General features: G+C 56.0%; 1 protein-coding gene across 3 annotated transcripts in view; it reads right to left on the reverse strand.

Moving 5' to 3' along the window:
* Window positions 1-11,127: 11,127 nt before the first annotated feature.
* The window catches only part of PNPLA7 (patatin like domain 7, lysophospholipase), a 126,072-nt gene continuing 119,494 nt past the window's right edge, over window positions 11,128-17,705 (reverse strand). For all 3 annotated transcript variants that reach the window (XM_080630523.1, XM_080630525.1, XM_080630524.1), the window contains 3 exons: window positions 17,595-17,679; window positions 13,014-13,117; window positions 11,128-11,839 (listed from right to left, as the gene is read on the reverse strand). In XM_080630523.1, the coding sequence (XP_080486649.1) occupies window positions 11,759-11,839; window positions 13,014-13,117; window positions 17,595-17,679 (270 nt within the window). In that variant the 3' untranslated portion in view covers window positions 11,128-11,758. The remainder of the gene's footprint in view (window positions 11,840-13,013; window positions 13,118-17,594; window positions 17,680-17,705) is intronic.

The raw sequence follows: 17,705 nt of genomic DNA on the forward strand, positions 1-17,705 counted from the left end.
CCCCTTTAGGCACTGGAGCTGCTCTCAGGTCTCTCCTTCAGGAGCCTTCTCTTCTCCAGGCTGCCCCAGCCCAGCTATCTCAGCCTGGCTCCAGAGCAGAGCTGCTCCAGCCCTCGCAGCATCTCCATGGCCTCCTCTGGCTTCGCTCCAGCAGCTCCACACCCCTCTTGTGGATTAAGCACTGGTGGGAACACTCTCTGAAGGGCTCTGGTCCTGCTGCCTGCTCAAAGCAGAACTGCCACTTACACTAGAGCAACTTTGCTTGGCCAAGTTGAGACCCTCTTGCTGGATGGTGCTCCCGTTCCCCAGGATGCCATTTTCCTTTACAGTACCACCCTCCTGGGGAAGGGAAACCAATTCTGCACCTACCAGAGCCAGGTTCTACTCCCAGGGTCCCCAGCACATTCTGCAGCTGTGGAGGACTTGGCCCTTGCAATGGAGGTTCCTCAAGGTCAGGATTCCCGAAACAGCTCCAGGATCAGATCTGATGGTAATTGATTGCTCAATGATTCAGTGATTACTCAGTCTGTGCTCCATCCACATCTCAGTATTCCATTCTTTGGCAAAATAACAGTCTGACTTTGTCCTGACATTGGTACCACGCAGCAGAAGACGAGCTGAAGTTTGAAATGGCTGCATTATATTTAAGGTGGAGGAAAAAATGTTGCTACCAAAGGAAAGTTGGTGTGACTGTGTCCCTATAAACATCTCACTCCTGAAGCTCTGCTCCAACCGTATCCCTCACCGTGTCCAAACCTTGCTGTATCTAAAGGTGCTGGGCACAGAAATGAAACCATTTCCTTGCACATTTGAAACAACAATGGAAACAACAATGTGGATATTTCATGCTGGGAGAAGATTCATAGAATTCCATCCTGGTTTGGGTTGGAAGGGACCTTAAAGCTCCTCCAGCTCCAACCCCTGCCATGGGCAGGGACACCTTCCACTGGAGCAGCTTGCTCCAAGCCCCTGTGTCCAACCTGGCCTTGAACACTGCCAGGGATGGGGCAGCCACAGCTTCTCTGGGCACCCTGTGCCAGCGCCTCAGCACCCTCACAGGGAAGAGCTTCTGCCTAAGAGCTCATCTCAGTCTCCCCTCTGGCAGGTTCAAGCCATTCCCCTTGGCCTGTCCCTACAGGCCCTTGTCCCAAGCCCCTCTCCAGGTTTCCTGCAGCCCCTTTAGGCACTGGAGCTGCTCTAAGGTCTCCCCTTCAGGAGCCTTCTCTTCTCCAGGCTGACCCAGCCCAGCTCTCTCAGCCTGGCTCCATAGGAAAGGTTCTCCAGCCCCTGGAGCGTCTTCATGGCCCTTCCCAGAAAATTAAAGACCTGGGGGGAGCCACAGAAACGCACTGCAGTTATGTACAAGGCTGAAGGCAGGACAGGGCAAGAAGCAATGGGGTTAAACGGTGGTGGGGAAATTCAGATTAGACCTAAAGAAAAACTGCTCAAGGATAGTGAAGGAAGGGCACAGGCTGCCAGGGAGAGCAGAGATGCTCCAGCTTGGGGAGAGCTGCTGTATCGGATGTGACCATCCAGAGCAGAGCCCCCCTTGGGCACCAGGTCCGATGTGATGGTCTCAGCACAGCTCCTCCAGGCTGTTTTGCCATTGTGCTACGGGGCCATGTAACTCTCCCATGGCCCGGCACGGCTTGCTGGACACTTCATCACCCATGGAACCAGCAGCTTCACAAACTTCACAGAGGTGGTGACTGTTAAAAGGAGAAATGAAGAGGAAAGAACCCCCTTTGTTTGTAAGCTAAATATTGCAGAGTCAAGAAAATGTACTTTGGCTGAAAGCCCGTGAGTTAGTAACCTGAACCCAAGCAAAATGATGATATAGATGAAGAGGAAGAAAGTAATAGATACTAATCCATCTGCAGCAATCACTGCAGTGAGCTATGAAGCACAGAAATTGATAGAGGAGGGTAAATAGGCAGAGGAAAATCCATGCCTGGCAAAGCCACGGCCAGCAAGAGGTTCACTAAATAAATTAGGAACAGAGGAAGCATTAATGATGTTGTAGGTTCATTTCTTGAACTTAGAGAAGCATAAAAAGACTTTGGTCAGGAGGAACCTCAGGCATCTGTAGTCCAACATCCTGCTTGGAGCAGGACCAGTGTCAAAGTGACACCGCTTTGCTCAGGGGGTTTGCAGCTGGATGGTGCTGCAGGAGGTGCATTGCTAGTGACAAGGCTCTCTGCGTCCCTGCTGCATCTAGGAACGACGGAACTGTAAGCCATGAGGATGGTAAATACTCTGTGCTCTACTAACAGCTGAGAGCATCAGAGGTGACATCTGTGGGGCTTCTACATCAGGAGATCCGCGTGATCAGCACCTGAGGGACCTCAAGCAGGCTTGAAGCCTGGGGAGATGCCAGGGTGGGCAGGATGCTAACGTGGTGCTGGCCCTGGTTAACAGCTGCTCCATCCAGCATGACACTGAGATTGGAAAGTGGAGAGGACACACAGGGTTCATTTAATGCAGACTTCAAGGCTTAAAAATACACCGTCGGTGTGGTGCAATGGAACATGTCTTGTCAAATGAGCCTCATCTCCTCCTCTGAGAAAATGACACGTTTGTAGATAAAGGTTACCACATGGTTACCACATAGCCATTATTTGCTTAGCTTTTGGCAGGGTGTTTGACTCGATAGCATATGACACCCTAATTACAAATTTAGTGCTACAGAATCTCAACGAAGCCCACATTAAATGGATGGAGAGCTGCAAACCCATCTCCAAAACAAGGAGCCATCAGCAAACAGAGCTGATTTAAAGGGGTTCTGCAGGAGCTGGTCCCAGCCTGACACTAATCAATGTTTTCATCATTGGTTGAGAAATGAGCACAAAACACAGCTGAGAGTTGCTACAGCTGCTGGGAGCAGACTGGCAGTGAATGATGATGACAGCAGTTATACAGAGCAACTGGGATCCTTTCTGTGCACAAACCCGATTTCGCTTGGCAGTAGTAAAATAGGGCAGCTTTCAAACAGGAACAGAGCAAGGGCTTCAGCCCGAAAAGATGGGATGCAAAAAATGGAGACATCACAAGTTGGAGGCGGTTGCTTTTGCAGCACTGCAGCAACACGGCCCCAAGTGCAGAAACTGGAGGCAGAGGATGAGAAAAGGGGGACTGTCCCAGCCAAGCTTCTCTGCAGTCCCAAAAGAGAGGTCCCAGAGGAGTCAGGCAAAGTCCCAAAGAGGAGACAAAGTTGTAGAATCCCAGCCTGGTTTGGGTTGGAAGGGACCTTAGAGCTCATCCAGTCCCAACCCCTGCCACGGGCAGGGGAACTTTGATGAGACCAGGTTGCCCAGAGCTCCCCAAGCTGCAGACACCCCATGGGGTGCCAGCCATGGTGCTGGGGACAGGCTCCACTGCCAGCTCTATCTCACAGCAGCACCAGGACCCAGCAGCACACTTCAGGCCACTCATCCCCATCCTATTGGCACCCTCCAAAAGCGTGACACCAAACCGAAAGCACTCTCCCAAGAGGAAACAAATGGGTTTGCTGGGCTGTTGCATCAGGCCTGGGTTCCATCCCTCCCCCTGCAATTACTTTCTGCCACTGGTTTTTAATACAGTAAAGGGGAGCTGATGGGGTTTGCTGAGGAGGCTGGAGATGAGACACCCAAGGCTCAGGGGAGGGTCTCTGCACGGAGCAGGGGCCTGGCTGCAAGTCGCCTCGTGGTGACATTCACACCACCAGCAGAGGCATTTTCCATCTGGGTTCTGGACCTGCAGCCCCGAAGCAGCTTTTGCATCACCTGCTCCTACATCACCCCTGGCCCCAGCAGCACAAGGGCCTGGTGACCGCCAGGACTGGGGCATCTCCTGGTCAAGGTGTGACCCGGTGAGGCCATGGCCCTTCTCAGGGGCCGGGGAAGCGCTCGGCTCAGCTCAGAGTATTTTTAGCTGTCACCATCGCTGGGGTTCATGGCGTGACCTAGATTGGCAAAGCAAGGAAAGCAAAGAAAGCACAGCACAGCACGGCACGGCACAGCACAGCAAAACACGGCACAGCACAGCACGGCACAGCACAGCACAGCACGGCACGGCACGGCACAGCACGGCACAGCAAAACACGGCACAGCACAGCACAGCACGGCACAGCACAGCACGGCACAGCACAGCAAAACACGGCACAGCACAGCACAGCACGGCACAGCACAGCACGGCACAGCACAGCAAAACACGGCACAGCACAGCACAGCACAGCACAGCAAAACACGGCACAGCACAGCACAGCACGGCACAGCACAGCACGGCACAGCACAGCAAAACACGGCACAGCACAGCACAGCACGGCACAGCACAGCACGGCACAGCACAGCAAAACACGGCACAGCACAGCACAGCACGGCACAGCACAGCAAAACACGGCACAGCACAGCACGGCACAGCAAAACACGGCACAGCACAGCACGGCACAGCACAGCACAGCACGGCACAGCACAGCAAAACACGGCACAGCACAGCACAGCACGGCACGGCACAGCAAAACACGGCACAGCACAGCACGGCACAGCACAGCAAAACACGGCACAGCACAGCACAGCACGGCACAGCACAGCAAAACACGGCACAGCACAGCACGGCACAGCAAAACACGGCACAGCACAGCACGGCACAGCACGGCACAGCAAAACACGGCACAGCACAGCACGGCACAGCACGGCACAGCACGGCACAGCACAGCACAGCAAAACACGGCACAGCACAGCACAGCACGGCACAGCACAGCACAGCACAACACGGCAGAGCACGGCACGGCACGGCACGGCACAGCACAGCACAGCAAAACACGGCACAGCACAGCACAGCACAGCACAACACGGCAGAGCACAGCACAGCACAGCACAGCACGGCACGGCACAGCACAGCACAACACGGCAGAGCACAGCACAACACGGCAGAGCACAGCACAACACGGCACGGCACAACACGGCACAGCACAGCACAGCACAACACGGCAGAGCACAGCACGGCACAGCACAGCACGGCACAGCACAGCACAACACGGCACGGCACAACACGGCACAGCTCTCATCCCACTGGGTCCCCACTTGGCCATGTGCTGGGGCAGATGCTGGCAGCCCTGGGAATGGCTCCCCTGGGAGTTTCGCATCCCTGTGGATCAGCAGAGCCAACCCCAGTGCAGGTTCTGGGGAGGAGGAGGAGGGTCCTGTGGGAGCCAGGACATGTGCAGGGCGCTGGCGGGCACAGATCTATGGGGACTTGCAGCCTTTCCTTGCCTCCTGCCAAAGCAGCAGGTCCCAGGCCACCGTGGACACAGCTTGGATTTGGGTCCCCAAGGGAGTTGCTTTCAGTAACTCAGCTTCCAGCCATCCAAGCCACATTGGCTGGGCCCCTGTGGAGCCTCATCCAGCTTTGGTGGTGGGGAGTGGAGCTGCTGTGATTTGTGGTCCTTGCAGAGGCTCTGGTGTCCACCCTGCCCATGGCTCCAGCAGGGAGCTCAGCCCAGCAGCTCTGGGGCTCTCAACCTTCCTGACACTTGGAGTGCGCTGGAAGGTTCATTCCTTGCAGAAGAGGAGCCCCAGGAAGGGGCTCACTCAGCCCAACGAGCCCTGCATGGCTCAGCTCTCCCCTCTGCCTTCAGGGACCACAATCTCCTTCACCACCAGTTACATGTCCCAGCAGGAGCCTCAAGGGTGGCCATGGGCAGCCCCCAGCAGCATTCCTGCCTGCAGCCCAGGCACAGATCCACAGCACAACCTCCTGCCCACCAGGTCTTTCCCACCTCATTACCCTGGAGTCCCAGGGGTGCCTCACTGCCAGCCCTGCTCTAAAAGCTTTTCTGAGCTTTGCTTTGTTAAAAGCTTTCTATTTCCAGCAAGGAAGCAAGTGGAGGGTGGGATTTAACAGCCCCCAAGTGACTTAGTGCCGTGATTGAGCCACGGGGCAGCAGCAACAGGGAGGTCCCAAGTGGGGCCAGCATCACCCAGCTCTGCAGCAAGGGGAAAGGTCACCCACCAGCCACTTCCAGTTAATTCAGTGCCTAAATTGGGAGAGGGACAGCAGCAACATCCGGACACACACCAGCGGGAGAGGGGAAAGCAGCAGAATGAAAAAGCCAAGGACAGCAGAGCCGTCACACGTGTCCTTCTCACCACATCCAACCAGCAAGAGCCAACGCACAGCCCAGCCTGGGCACATCCCCACTCCAAGAGCAGAACCCCCTCTCCTGGAAATGGCAGCCACCGAGTGCCTCTGCCCTGAGGCAGCGTGGAAGCCACTGCGAGGAAGGAGGTTCAGGACTCAGTCCACGAGGAGGGGGATGCACACGTGTCCAAGGTGGAGTGAAGGGGTTATATTGGATGTGGATGAAGCCTCAGGCTCAGGCAGTACCAGCAACCTGAGCTCCCTGTGCCTGGTGGGCACAGAGCGCCCTGGCAGCCAACACCAGGGGCAAATGGGGTGTTTGGGGTCACCCCTGAGCACCCGCAGTGGCCCAGGCAGCAGGAACGTGCTCAAGCAGAGCACAGTGCTCACCCCTTTGTGCCCGGGACCATGCAGGCAGATCAGGGCTGCTCAAGCATGGCCCCAGCCTTGCTGACACATCCCTGCGGGGCTGCACATCCCCTCCCATGTGCCTTCATCGAGTTAAAACGCGTCGTTTCTGGGACATTTAAAAGGGATGCACATTTGATGCTGCTCCTGAGCCACAATCCGCACCGCGTGAGTGCGGTCACAGAGCTCTGCTCCTCCTGCGAGGACAGCATTGCCTGCGGAGCTAATCCTGCTCTCGCTGACAGAGCCAGGAAAGCCAAGAGTGCCAGGAATAGCACTGCCAGCAGCACCACCAGTGTTCGTCCCTCACTGGCACCGGCTCCTGCCTGGTGCCGGGGTGTCCAGTGCCGGCCGAGGGCTCGTTCTGTACTGAGGCCACACTGGACCGAAGCATCCCTCCTCACGGACAAACCTCTGCACTGCCAGAGCTGGAGGCCTGGCTGCTTCCTGATGGGAAGCACATTCCTGGCTGTAGCCCCCTGATGATTTGAGGCTCAATTAGAGCCCTCTCTGCTGGTGCTGGCCCCAGCGAGAGCCAATTACCTGGGAAATGGCACCTTGGTGCTAAGTAACGCTCAGCCCCAGCTGCATTCCCAGCCCTGGAAACGCTGCTCGGGGCTGGAGTGCGTCCAGGAACAATTCAGCCAGGCTGAGAGAGCTGGAGAAGAGAAGGCTCCTGAAGGGGAGACCTTAGAGCAGCTCCAGTGCCTAAAGGGGCTGCAGGAAACCTGGAGAGGGGCTTGGGACAAGGGCCTGTAGGGACAGGCCAAGGGGAATGGCTTTAACCTGCCAGAGGGGAGACTGAGATGAGCTCTTAGGCAGAAGCTCTTCCCTGTGAGGGTGCTGAGGCGCTGGCCCAGGGTGCCCAGAGAACTGTGGCTGCCCCATCCCTGGCAGTGTTCAAGGCCAGGTTGGACACAGGGGCTTGGAGCAAGCTGCTGTAGTGGAAGGTGTCCGTATCCTAACCCAAATTAGGGCCATTGGGAAAAAGGAGTCAGACCCCCCTTGACCCAAAGGAGGGGATGGGGACAAGGAGCACGGATATAAACCCCAGCAGCCTGACGGGAGCAGGAGTGCCCATCAGTCAGGGAGGATGCTGGTGGGAGTCTGTGCTCCGGCACCACCAAAAGCCCCATCACAAAATCACCTTCACCAAACATCACCTCAACAACCCCAAAGGCTCCTGCTCTGGATCCATGGTCCCATGGTGGCACCTCGCATCCTGTGGCTGTTTCCCGTAGGGCGGCAGCGCCATGGGCTCAGCCCGGCCTCGCGGAGCCCTGCGGGAGGGGAAAGCATTTGCTGTGTTTCTCCTGTGCTGGTTTTATTTCCAGCTCTTACTCACAGCCACACAAATGGAGCCCAGAGGCACAGCAAAGCCCCCGCATCTCGGCAGCTGAAGCAGTCCTCAGGCGGCACGCAGGGAAGCTCGCACGTTGCGGGGTCAGGGAAGCACGAGTAAATAGGATGAGCTTAGTTCTGGAGCGAACACGCAGGGAGGATGACGTCTGCTTGGCAAGGAGCAGCGCAGGGCCCTGCCGCAGCCCCGCTCCTGCCTGCACCGCACGGCCCGGGGGCTGCAGGGGCACAACCGGCTCCACATGGGCACAAACCTGAGCATCCACAGCGGGAGCCATCACAAACGGCCCCGCATGAGCCAGGGCCCCACAGCACAGCACAGAGCCCTGCCCCTGCCCGGGAAGGGCTTGGACAGAGGGTTTCCGTGGGCAACAGTGGTTTGTCCATCCCAAACCCCACCGGTGCTGGTGCCAGGAGCTCAACAGCTCATGGGGCCATGGTAACAAAGCAGCTACATCCCAGCCTGGTTTGTGTTGGAAGGGACCTTAAAGCTCCTCCAGCTCCAATCCCTGCCACGGGCAGGGGCACCTTCCACTAGAGCAGCTTGCTCCAAGCCCCTGTGTCCAACCTGGCCTTGAACACTGCCAGGGATGGGGCAGCCACAGCTTCTCTGTTGTAGGGGCTCAGCCCTGGTTAAGCTTGTCCTGCTGCACATCCATCTGAAATGGATGAAAGCTCAGTCAAGGCTTTACCCCTGCAATGGGCAACCATCAGACAATGGCTTTAAGGGAACCTTTCCCACCACAGCTGCTGCTCACAGTCACTGCTCTCAGGACCTTGCTCCGATCCCGCTTCATGTTTGGCCTTGGCTGGCATCAGGCTGATTGCAGGAAGAAGCTCTGTGTCCTCTGCACCCGTGATGAAACCTTCAGGCCTCAGCGAGGCTGGATTCACCCAGCTGTGGGCAGACTTCCTGCTTCAGGGGTGCTTCCAGCTGAAGCCAGCACCCAGCAGGCACCAGGACAGCAGGAAAGGCCAATGGGCTCCTCCAAACCACCTCCTCCTGCTCGTTTACAGCAAGCAGCAATGGGAGCATCACTGGAGAGCCGAGGTGCAGAGCGGTGACCGGCAGTGACTCCTTGGCACAGGGCTGGGTCTCCAAGGGAGCAGGGACTGCGTAAAACCCCCAAGCACAGATCAGCAGGACCATTGGGATGCACTGGGTGTAAGTGCAGGATGGGGCCGGACCGAACCAACAGGACCCTGCACAGGCCGAGCGGGCGCTGGGCAGGCCATGACCACAGCAAAGCAAGGTGGGACAAGAGCTTTGCTTTAAAGTTGTACCCTCACTGTTTTCCATTGCTCTGGAGGAGGCTGTTCCCTGTCCAGGGCTCAACTATGGGGAATGGGGAATGCAGCTCGGGGGGGGAGTTCTGGTCAGTTGTTTAACAGAGACTTCCAGCCTCACATCACAGGTTATCTTCTGCCTTCACACGTCTGAGCTAAGCCCCATTTCCATGTGGAACAAGGCCTAGAGCAAGCAGAGGCTCTCATTAGCACCCCAGGAGATCAGTTTTGCTGTGACTCCTTCAACCAGTGCAGCCACCAGCCCAGCAGCTCTACCCGGCTCCAGGAGCAAATCTGGCTGCTGGGAAGCTTGGAGCTGGAATCCACAACTCGGGAATGAGTTACCCGCTTGAGCAGAGGAGAAGAGACCTCCTGGAACAGCACAGAGCAACGCAAGAGCTGGGTTCAGGCTGACGGAGCCATCATCCTCTGCAAGGCAACCGGTGGTACCCATCCTGCCCAGCAGCTGGCAAAGGGAAGGAGCAGACCCGGTCGCTGCTGTGGGAAGCGCAATGCAGGTGGCTGACAAACAAGAACCTGCCCATCACCAGGAGGCCTCATCCAGCTGGTGCTGAAGGCACTTTAGTTTTCACATGTGTCCTTCGAAGGCCTCACGTGAAACCTCCAAGATTGGATCTAAGGAAGAAGTTCTTTACTGTAAGGGTGGTGAGGCACTGGAATGGGTTGCCCAGGGAAGCTGTGAATGCTCCATCCTTGGCGGTGTTCAAGCCCTGGGATGGGCTTGGTAGAAGGACCTCGGTCATCTCTAGGGTTTAGTCTACTCCAGCCCCATTCTGTTTCCCAGGGGAAGGCTCCTGCTCTGTAACCACCGGTAACACAGACCCTGAGGGGCTCAGAGCTGCCTCAGCAGGATCAGAGCCCGAAACGGTGCTGCTGCTGCAGGAGACGTGCCCAGAGCAGCTCAGCACAGCCCTAACGTGGGTGCTCACCTCTGCTCGCTCCCCAGCTCCCCAGGCTTGTCCCGTTGCAGGCACCAACTCACCCCGTATCCAGCCTCAATGGGAAGGGAACCGCTCCAGCCCAGCAGCCAGCCTGTGCTGCACAGAGCCCCCGCGGCTCCACTCACTCTGCAAAAGCCAGGTTCAAGTTTGCTTTGTGAGAATTAATTCTTTCCGATCGCAGGGAACAGCCTCCCGCAGCTGCAGCCCGCGCTGCACAATGGCCTTAACCAAAACCTGCCTCAGGACCCGCCTGGTCTGGGTGACAGTCATGGATCACTTCCACTGCTTCTGGATGGGCCGGGAGCTGGGTCCCTCTGTGAAGACAACCCTGACCTGAGGCTCTGCCACATGAAGAAAGGGCCTCCCTGGGTAAAGGCTGAACATCCACAGGCACCACAGAGGAAACCTGATGCAGGGCAGGGAGAGGCAAGGCTCTGTTGTGAGAGGAGGGCAAACAGGCAGGTCACACTTTGCAGTGCTCACAACCACCACAGCCCCTGCTGCTGCCACCAAACACGTTTCTGGCCTCCAAGTGGCACAGCCCAGCCCTGCTCACGCCTGGAGGCATCGCTGCGGTGTCTCAGTGCTAGGGCTGGATGACAAACCCCCTCCAGCAGCAGCACCCGGAGCTGTGCTGAGCAGAAGGGCTCCGATACACAGCCAAGTGGAGCTGCCGGCAGTGGCAGACATGAGACAAGAGCAGCAAGTGCTGGGACTTATGAAATGGCCCAGCTCACGTCAGCCCTGCAGCCCTCGGCAGGGGAGGGCACTGGAGATGCCAGAGCTTGGCCATCCAAGTGCCTCCTGCTGGAGTCAGGGGATGGAAGCCACACGTGTTCCTCTGCAGGTCTGACCCAACAGAGCCGCGCTCTCAGCTGTTGACAAGTCTCTTTGTGGGACCCAACGCACAGAACCACACAGACACTTCAATCCAAAAGAACTTTATTTCACAGGGCAATTACAGCCACTTGTGATTCCAGAGCTACCTGTGTCAGCTCCATGAAGTGTCAGTGAGTGTCCTGCTGGTGGCTCAGGGATACAGGCTCTATAGTTCCTGTTCACATCAATTCATTTCTTAAGTTTATACAAGAGCAATACTCGGAGGCTGGCTGCTGCCAGAGCTGCTCGGGGCTGAGTCACTGAGGAGTTAACTACAGTTATCTGATCTGGATGAAAAGAAAGTGACCTGCAAACCTCTCCCTGTCTCTGCTGCTGCTCCAGCCTTTTCACACATGGATAATATCCCATTTCTGAACATGGTCAGTTAATATCCTGTCATTCTTTGGGCCTTCACAGTAAAAACAGCGACTGGAATATACAGCAGCAGGACTCAAGGCAGCATCCAACTGCACGTTCCCCCTCTGCCCATCTCAGAGTGATGAACCACCAGCTGCTCCACAAGCACCTGCACAGGCAGCACGGCCCATGTCAGCCACCCTTCACCAAAGGGATGGGGCACGATCTGTGCTCAGAGCTGGCAGCTGAATGCCCCAAACCCTGTCTGGAGAAGGACACAAGCTTAATTTCAACTATAGCAGTGGTTTGGTTGCTTTAAACAGTTAATAAATAAAGAGAGCTGCTGGAGGTGGGATGGGAGGCGGCACTCGGCTCTATCCCGAGCACTACTCCTGCTCTCCCGTGCTGCTTGCCTGGCTGTCAGCACTGGGGAGGCTCCTGCGCTTTCTCAGCTGCATCCCTTCATCCTGAAGGAGGAAAAAGAAAGGAAGCACAAATCCTTTAGCATCCCCTCTGAGCTGGATAACATCTGTGCTCTTCCCATCCACCAACCATCACCCACTGGGAATCAGCCCAACAAACATGATCTTTGCACCATCCCTCCAGCTCCTCACTCAATAACAGAAGCCACCTCACATCCTCTCATGGGCAGCTGCCCAAGCCAGGATCTTACAGAATCATACAGACTGCTTTGGGTTGGAAGGGACCCCTAAAGCTCACCCAGTTTTAACCCCCTGCCATGGGCAGGGACACCCTCCACTCTTTAACCTGCCAGAGGGGAGACTGAGATGAGCTCTTAGGCAGAAGCTCTTCCCTGTGAGGGTGCTGAGGCGCTGGCACAGGGTGCCCAGAGAAGCTGTGGCTGCCCCATCCCTGGCAGTGTTCAAGGCCAGGTTGGACACAGGGGCTTGGAGCAAGCTGCTCTAGTGGAAGGTGTCCCTGCCCGTGGCAGGGGTTGGAGCTGGAGGAGCTTTAAGGTCCCCTCACAAACCATTCACATGCTCCCACTGAGAAGCTGTTCCTGTCCAACCCAACAGGCAGCTTCACCCGTTAACCCTGTGGACCTCTTGAGCTGGAGTAAGAGCAGCCTCACAACCTCCCAAGCGTTGTTCTCAGGCTGTGCCACATGGTGTGAAGTCTGGCTCAGAGGGCAGGTTTCCTCTGGGTGGACCTGATGTCCCACAGAACCAACCACCTTGGAAGGGACCTCTAGAAGGTGTAAGACAATGTCCTGGTCTAAGCAGGGTGAACTCTTAGTGCCAGATCTGGCTCTTCAGGGCAGGTCTGGTTTTCAAGTACTTGCAAGGACGGAGTTTCCACCATCTCCCTACACAGCCTCTTGCAGCTCTTGGCCATGCTCATGGGGAAACACCTCCCCTTGTACCCAGTGAGGGTTTCCTTTAGCTCGAGCTGTCTGTCACCTCCTGCTATTTCACTGTCCACCTCTGCTGCTGCCTTCCCCACACCCAGCCAGAGCCTCGCTGCAGCTCCTCTCCCTCAGCCTCAACTCTCCAGCCCTGACTGACCTCAGGAGCAAAGCCACGGTGCTGCAGGGCCTGGTTCTGCCACACGCAGCACCACTGGAGTGGCCTGACCATGCTGAGCACACGTTTAGTGTCTGCACTGCTTATTTGCTCATACCGAGTCGGAGTCTTCCTCAACCTGGTGGCGTGCGAAATCGATGTAATCATCCTTCTGGATGTCCAGAACTTCCTCCTCGTACTCAGTCTGGTAATCTGACTCATCTGAAGGAGGGAGAGAGAAAAAGCACTGGGGTTAGGCAGTGGAGAGAACTGGGAGGGGAATGGGCACAGGGCAGGGTGGCTGCTGGACACCATCAGTGACCTGGACAGCTCAAACACAGAAACCAGCTCTCTATCCAGGTCACACAATAAACCATGTCCTCTGTGTGCTGGTGTCCTGGACCCTGCAGCAACAGCAGCGATCTGCCCGTGTTCTTCTGGTGGGCACCGGCTGCCCAGCCCAATGAGACACAAGCGCTGGCAGCGGGAGATGCTCCCTGGTGAATGCTCTTCACAGCACGGATGCTCTCTCCCACCCATCAGTCTAGACGGGCCCTGCAGACCTTCACAAGCCAAGCCATGAGCTCCTGGTCCAAACTGCCCTGCACATCACTCACAACTCACTGGAAACAGGGACCTGCAGGCACAGGTGAGCTCTTCCTGATGCAGAGATGATAATTACATGTCTCACAACCTCTGGTCCACAGGACACAGTGACATTGACAGCCCCTTCCTCTCCACAGGGACAATCACTGCTCTCTCTGGTAATCCAGCACATCAGCAGAATTTGGAGAGGCTCAAGAGCTGTGCACACCAAGCACAGCAGCGAACAGCAGGCCAGGACACCAAGCGCAGTCCCTGGCACCAAAGCTTGCTCCCAAGGCACAAGGAGTCAATGTCTCAACTCCACAATCAATCGCTGCAGACCCAGTACCTCTTTCAGCACCAGGACATCACTTTAGGAGCTGTAGAAAACAGGAACCTCACAGCCCACAGGGCTGACTCTCCCCATCAACTCAATGCTCAGTGGATGTGCCCATCACTGGCCCCATGCACCACCAGAAACAACAGCAGAGCCCAATCCCTATGGACACGGATGCAGGATGTGCAGGCAGCAAACGGCCACCTTCCTCTTGCACACTCTGGAAGTGAAGGTGTTGAAGTGGCAGAAAATCTTGTTTGTGACCCTTGTTCCATGAGCTCAAGCGTGCTCCGTGTTGCTGAAGCAATCTCTGGTGCTCAGCCCACAGTGAGGAGAGTGGCTCGTGTTTAAACCGGATTCTTGATTAAGTATTTCTTTAGGGAACAGTCAATAGCATCTGCTCTGCGCTGAAGACAACGGCACAGCCTGTTCCAACAGCGTCATCTTTAACACGAGAACTATGTCCAACTGCCACAACAGGAGGGGGAGAAACAGTTGGGCTCTCTCTTGACTTTTGAGTTATTTTTTACTGTGCATCAGAGGATTATTGTCAGTTTGTACTAAACCCACCTGGATAAAACACAGCAGAGGACCTGGAAACTCACCTGAGCAGCAACAGGCAGCACAAACAACAGTGTGAGCTTTACCGCTCCAATAAAACTGACTGCCATCAAAGCCAAACGCCTTCATTTCCCAGGCACTATTCAGCATTTAACAGGTCTTTACACAGATACCAAAACCAAGAGGGGGGTCCCTTCTCAGACCCTTCACACAGCAGCTCTGGGTGCTGGGGCGCTGCAGGGGAATGGAGACCAGAAAGTGGTCCTGCTGTCTCCAACACCATCATCCACTGCTCAGCTCCAGGCACTGCCCTGTTACACTACAAACACTCCCAGCAGCACCAAGCAGGACCAAGGGCTCGATGCTCCGCTCCATGCACCAACACCCACACAGCACAGCTCAGAACTGAGCCCGTGAAGAGGGGTTTATGCCCCACCACTGCAGGGCAGTGCAAGCTCCATGCTCTCAGAGTTCCCTGCTCCCAGCAGAAAGGACACGGACACCTCTCACACCTCATTTCTGTACGCTTGAAGGAAATGGGTGCTGTGTGCCTACAGGGTTTTTGTCTCAGGAACACTGACAGGCTTCAGTGTGAACCAGGGCACCTGGTAGCTCATCACAACCTAAGGTGCGTTAGCACTACTTGATAAAAGTACTTTTAAAGTACTTTTTAAGAGGGTGACCCAGTGTTGATAACTGTGTCCCCTGAGAGGTCGGGGGTGCCTCCTGCATTGCAAAACCAGGCAGCTGACACCACAATTAACATTCCTCTTCCCCAAATCTTTTCACCCAAGTGCCTGTTGCTGCAGGCGTTCTGCTGCGTGACTGGGTCTGCCCCAGCCCCTAAGTGCTGCCTCAGCTCATCCTGTGAGACCAGGGGTGATGGGGACAGCCCAAACCATCCACATGAAACCTGCAGTGGGACATCACCAAGGAGCCTGCCCAGCTTTGGTAGCTGGGAAACCCCTTTTGGTGGGAGCGTGACCAGGGATGCAGCTGAGCCACCCTTGGAGCAGGGCATCCGCGCTCCCCTGGGCACCACTGTACAGAACACAAGGGCAGCTGAACAGAGACACAGAATCGCACCTGAGGGTGTGTTTGGGTGCAGAACACAGACACAAACACTGCAGTGGCTCAGCTGCTGCTCACCAGCAGCACCAGCACCCTGGGCCCAGCACAGGGCTTCATCCCACTTCTCTCTATTCCCCCTTCCTAGGGGACTGTCTCCCTTTTGTTTCTCCAGTCATGGCTCTCAGTTTGCTCAAGAGTGGAGAGGAAACTTTCAGTGCTCTCTCCCCAAGAGAAGAGACAACTTCTGACCCAGAGGCTCCGTCAGCCTCTGCCCACGGGGGCCTTTCACCCCTTGCTCTGATGCTTCCCAGTCCAGCAGAACATGAACATTTTCATCTTCTTTCTTCACAACAGAATCACTGACACAACCTCTCCACCCAGCCTGAGACCTGTGCTATGCATCAGGACAGGCAGAGCCCTTCCAAATCCCTGCAGTCAGAGGCCTCACTCAGGAAGGGATCTCTAGGAGGGATCTCTAGGAGGGATCTCTAGGCCAGTGCTGTGTCACAGCCAGCCTAGGAGCTGGTCACCTACAGGGACACAGCAGTCAGACCACCATCACCACCATCACGAGCAGACAAATGCAGAGTCACCAGCAGGTACAGGAGCCATCTGACAGCCACAAGGCTGTTGTCAGGGGGGTGTCATCCTCTCCCTGAGCTCCCGAGGTACAGGCCGCTTCCCCCAGAGCTCCTGACACCTCACCCTTTACATTGCCTTGGCAAGCCTTTAAAGTGACTTAAACTGTCTGAGAGGCGCTGGCACAGGGTGCCCAGAGAACTGTGGCTGCCCCATCCCTGGCAGTGTTCAAGGCCAGGTTGGACACAGGGGCTTGGAGCAAGCTGCTCCAGTGGAAGGGGTCCCTGCCCGTGGCAGGGGTTGGAGCTGGAGGAGCTTTAAGGTCCCTTCCAACACAAACCAGGCTGGGAGATTCCATGCTCCTTCTGCTTCTCTGGAGTCTCTATAACCAACAGATTTCAGCATCCATGAGGAGCACATGGCACCTGCCTGTCCCATTCCAGGTAGCCCTGCACAGGCCCTCCTTAGCCCACAATCTGCCACATCTGCTTTCTGAGACACACCTCCCTTTGTTACACTGGTGTCCATGGCCTCACCCGGCAGGAAGCAGATCTTCCTAACAGGGGAGAACGATCAGAAACTGTATCAAGGAGGAAGATCTGTCCCAGTACACCGGTTAAATCTCAGCAGGTCTCAGTGCCTCTGCCTTAAATAATCATGTTACATGACCTCTTCATTTTTATTCACACTGTTTCAACCACATTTGATTAATATTGTCTTCTTAAGGCATATGATTGCAATTAGCATTTCAAATTACCACAGGGACATCTCCACAAACAGCCACAGATGGGAGGACTGCTAACTTTAGATTTCCCTCGGCAAGAACAAGAATCAGGAGGAGGGGACAGACTGTTTATAAAGAGCTCCAGCACTGGAGATTTCAGGCCTGGGAAGCTCTCATCATTCCAGTCAAGTTCCTGTATGGCACAGGGCATGAATGAGGCACAATGCACTCAATGTACCTTCATGTAAAGATGCAGGTGCTGTTACCTGTTCCTCAACAGTTGACTAGGGCTCCCCGTAACAGGAGCATACAAAAAGCACTGGAGCCAGTGAGTCACTCCAGATCCTGCTCATGACAGCAGGGAAAATCCCTTCAGTCCAAGCTTGAAATCAGCCTCCTCCCATGCCAGGACATGGATGCAAGAGTGAAGCCATCACAGGTACACAGGCCAGCACACGGGGGTGCAAACTCATCTTTGCAGGAGTTGACATGTGTTACTCCCACATGGATTGCTCCCACCAGGAACCGCACTGGACCACACTGGTAACGCGCTGACAGGGGATGTCTCACCACAGCAAGAACATCTGACTCTGCCTGAGGGGGATGCAGAGGGCCTGGCCTGGGGCAAGCTCAGGCACACCTTGGGCAGAGGCTCTGGATGAAGCAGGAGACAGCGCTCTGCTGGCTGTGCTCCGCAGTGCCTGGAGCTGGCAGACAGCCCTGAACCACCACAGCTTAGAGCCTGGGGCCATGAAGCAGTCAGAGGTGGCACACAGGAGGGTGAGCATCCACCCCTGCCCTTCCCCATGCTCCCGCAGTGCCGCTGGGATCACCCCACTCACCATCTGCCACCGGTGCCTTCACGGGCTCGATCCGGGACACGATTTCTGCCAGGTCCGTGAAGGAGGTGGTGGGACAGGTCACGTTCTGGAAGACAGTGACAGGGCTTAGGT

Source organism: Psittacula echo, assembly GCF_963264785.1.
Source record: "Psittacula echo genome assembly, chromosome: 16".
Lineage (NCBI taxonomy): Eukaryota > Metazoa > Chordata > Aves > Psittaciformes > Psittacidae > Psittacula > Psittacula echo.